The sequence below is a fragment of the Grus americana genome, chromosome 3 (assembly GCF_028858705.1).
Source record: "Grus americana isolate bGruAme1 chromosome 3, bGruAme1.mat, whole genome shotgun sequence".
Classification (NCBI taxonomy): Eukaryota; Metazoa; Chordata; class Aves; order Gruiformes; family Gruidae; genus Grus; species Grus americana.
Genome location: NC_072854.1, coordinates 112,038,278 through 112,040,699, shown reverse-complemented (window position 1 = coordinate 112,040,699; position 2,422 = coordinate 112,038,278). Strand labels below are relative to the sequence as shown.

At 56.6% G+C, this 2,422-nt stretch overlaps 1 protein-coding gene across 1 annotated transcript; it reads left to right on the top strand.

Moving 5' to 3' along the window:
• Window positions 1-2,422, top strand: LOC129204581 (outer dense fiber protein 3-like). The gene is made up of 6 exons (XM_054820806.1): window positions 1-232; window positions 602-802; window positions 1,024-1,125; window positions 1,471-1,592; window positions 2,038-2,178; window positions 2,330-2,422. The coding sequence occupies exons 1-6, from the start codon at window positions 1-3 to the stop codon at window positions 2,420-2,422; spliced, it is 891 nt and encodes a 296-aa protein (XP_054676781.1).

Sequence of the window (2,422 nt, the reverse complement as noted above, 5' to 3'; positions counted from 1 at the left end):
ATGGCCAAGGCCGAGAAAGGTGAAGCACTGCTGCTCCTCCCAGGGAGGTTTCGCACCGGGCCTCTGTCAGGGAAGCCCTTCGGTAACTCTTCTGCTCTTGCCGTAGGCTTTGTAGCCACCTCCAACACGGACGGAGCCTACGTGGGCACCTGGAGACCTCATCGCCCACGAGGTCCCATCCTAGCGCAGTTCACCAGCCCGGGACCCAAATACTCAATCCCTGGGACAACAGGTAAAACCACCATCGCAAGGGGGGTGCACCACACCCACTACCTCCAGGGGACAAGCAGCCACAGCTCCATTCCCCTTTGCTCCAGGCCTCCATGCTCTCATGCCAAGTTAGCTGAGCAACTGTTTTGGGGTGCAATACTTCATAACAATAGCATTTTGGCGGTATTCTGATGAATTGCACAATGCCTACGTCGTTCTTGCTGGAAGTCATTGTACCATCGTGTTGGCCTGCTGGCATCATGCTTGGAGGAAAAAGTCGCACAGGAAGGGAATTTCTTCAGGCCAGCAACTCCAGCCACTCCACTTCTTAGAAACTAGCTTTAAATATGCCGTTGCAGGCAGGTGTCCTTTCACAAGCTTTTCTTCCTAGGATACCTGGCTCACAATCCCACCAAAACCAAAGCCCCTGCATACACATTGCGAGGGGCCAAACCACCCATGACAGACAGCTCGTCTCCGGGTCCTCGGTACTATGTCCAGCCCTCCATCACCAGGCATGGGAAGCACACGGCTCCAGCACAGCACATTTGCGGACTTCCCAAGGTGAAGACAGAGATCACCCCTGGACCAAGTGAGTACCATTTCTCTAGCACTTCCTTCAGGCAAGACAAGCGCGCCTTCCTTTTGCCCTGTGCTACCGGCGTACAAAACGTCAGCTTGCACCCTGAAGAGGCTTCAGAGGTTTCCAGACGGAAAGCGAACAAGGCTGAGCGCCTCCTCCTGACCTTTCCCCTTTGGCTTGAGGAAAAGAGCCCAGCTTCACTGCTTTTCTCTGCTTCTCCTCTGCCCTAGGCGACTACTCCACCGACAAGGCCGACAAACACCTCTACCAGTGCGCGCCGGTGCAGTCCATGGCCTTCCGGCACAAGGCTCTCAAAACCAACCAATCTCCAGGTGAGGGAACTCGGGCAAATACGCAAACACTTGCAGCCTGCGTGCCCTCCAGGGAAAATGTGCCGAGCGGCTTTTTCAACAGGCCTAGGGAAAAGCCTGCACAGCAGGACAAGCTTGCTTGGTGTCCCAGAGCACCAGCTTCTCCCACCCCACAGAAGGACTGGCAACTCAGGCTTGGAGCTGCCAACACATGCTGCATGCGACAGAAGACGGAGGCATTGGGAGGAGGGGCGAGGCATCCTTCCTGCTCCTTGTAGCAGGCTTGGCAGGCTGCTTCTCTCCCGCTCTGGTACCGCTCCTCTCCCTGCAGGACTCACACGCGCTCTCTTCCCATTGCCCTTCCAGGTCCTGGCACCTACACCCTGCCTCGGCTGGTGGGACCCAACACAGCCTACACCCACGCCAGCCCGTGCTACTCCATGAAAGGGAGGAGTAAGCACAATGGCTTTGCTGAAGACCTCTCCAAGGTGAGCTATGCGTCTCTGCTCTCTCACGTCAGCAGCTGAAGCTCAGCTTCTCTCCTCGGGGCAGAAGGACTCCAGCGCCTGCTGCAGCCTCTCGTAACGCACGCTTCTATGCGCCAGCGGCAAAACCCGAGAAGCCACGGGGTCCCCTGGCTCTCCTGCTGTTAACAGTGGGAGAGGGGATGCTCTGTTGACACCTGCGGTGCCTCGTTTTCCAGCACTAACAGTTCTGGTGGGGCAAAGCTCATCGGCACTGATGGGAACCTCCCTCCTCCTCGGGGAAATCTGCCTCTCTGCAGGGAAACAGGAGGTGCCCTTGTTCCCATCGCTCCGCGCCCCTCACACCACTTCTCTGGCCAGCCAGCTCAACTCGCGCAGCCCCTGTGGGCACTTGGCAAGAATCGGCACCTGCCTTTTGTACCCAGCAACCTCCCCGCCTCTCTTACAGACGCCAGGTCCTGCTGCATTCCCCAAAGTGGAACTGGACATCTACAAAAAGAAGGCTCCCATGTACACAATGGGAACCAAAAGTGGACTTGGAGGCGAGAAAACAGTGAAGCCAGGGCCAGCAGACTACTGCCTGGGAAAGGTAAGGCAGCCTGCCCTCTCCTCCTCTGCTTGTCAACAACCAGCCCTTAAGCATCTCCCCCTGCTGACAGGGCTTCTGAGAACTCAAGACCGCCTTTTCAAAAACAAGGCACCACGGTCACCTGTTTTTCTTCTCACTTTTCTCCTTCCAGGTGACGCTGACCAGGCCCCAGGCACCTGCTCCCACTTTTGGACTCCGTCATTCCCTCTACACCACTCCTCTAATATCTTTGATAGAACTCTAA

Excerpts from the sequence above, each read along its gene's own strand:
- LOC129204581 (XM_054820806.1), top strand. The coding sequence starts at position 1 with ATGGCCAAGGCCGAGAAAGGTGAAGCACTGCTGCTCCTCCCAGGGAGG. Across the intron at positions 803-1,023 it reads AGAGATCACCCCTGGACCAA|GCGACTACTCCACCGACAAG; the intron begins GTGAGTACCATT and ends CCTCTGCCCTAG. Across the intron at positions 1,126-1,470 it reads CAAAACCAACCAATCTCCAG|GTCCTGGCACCTACACCCTG; the intron begins GTGAGGGAACTC and ends TTGCCCTTCCAG.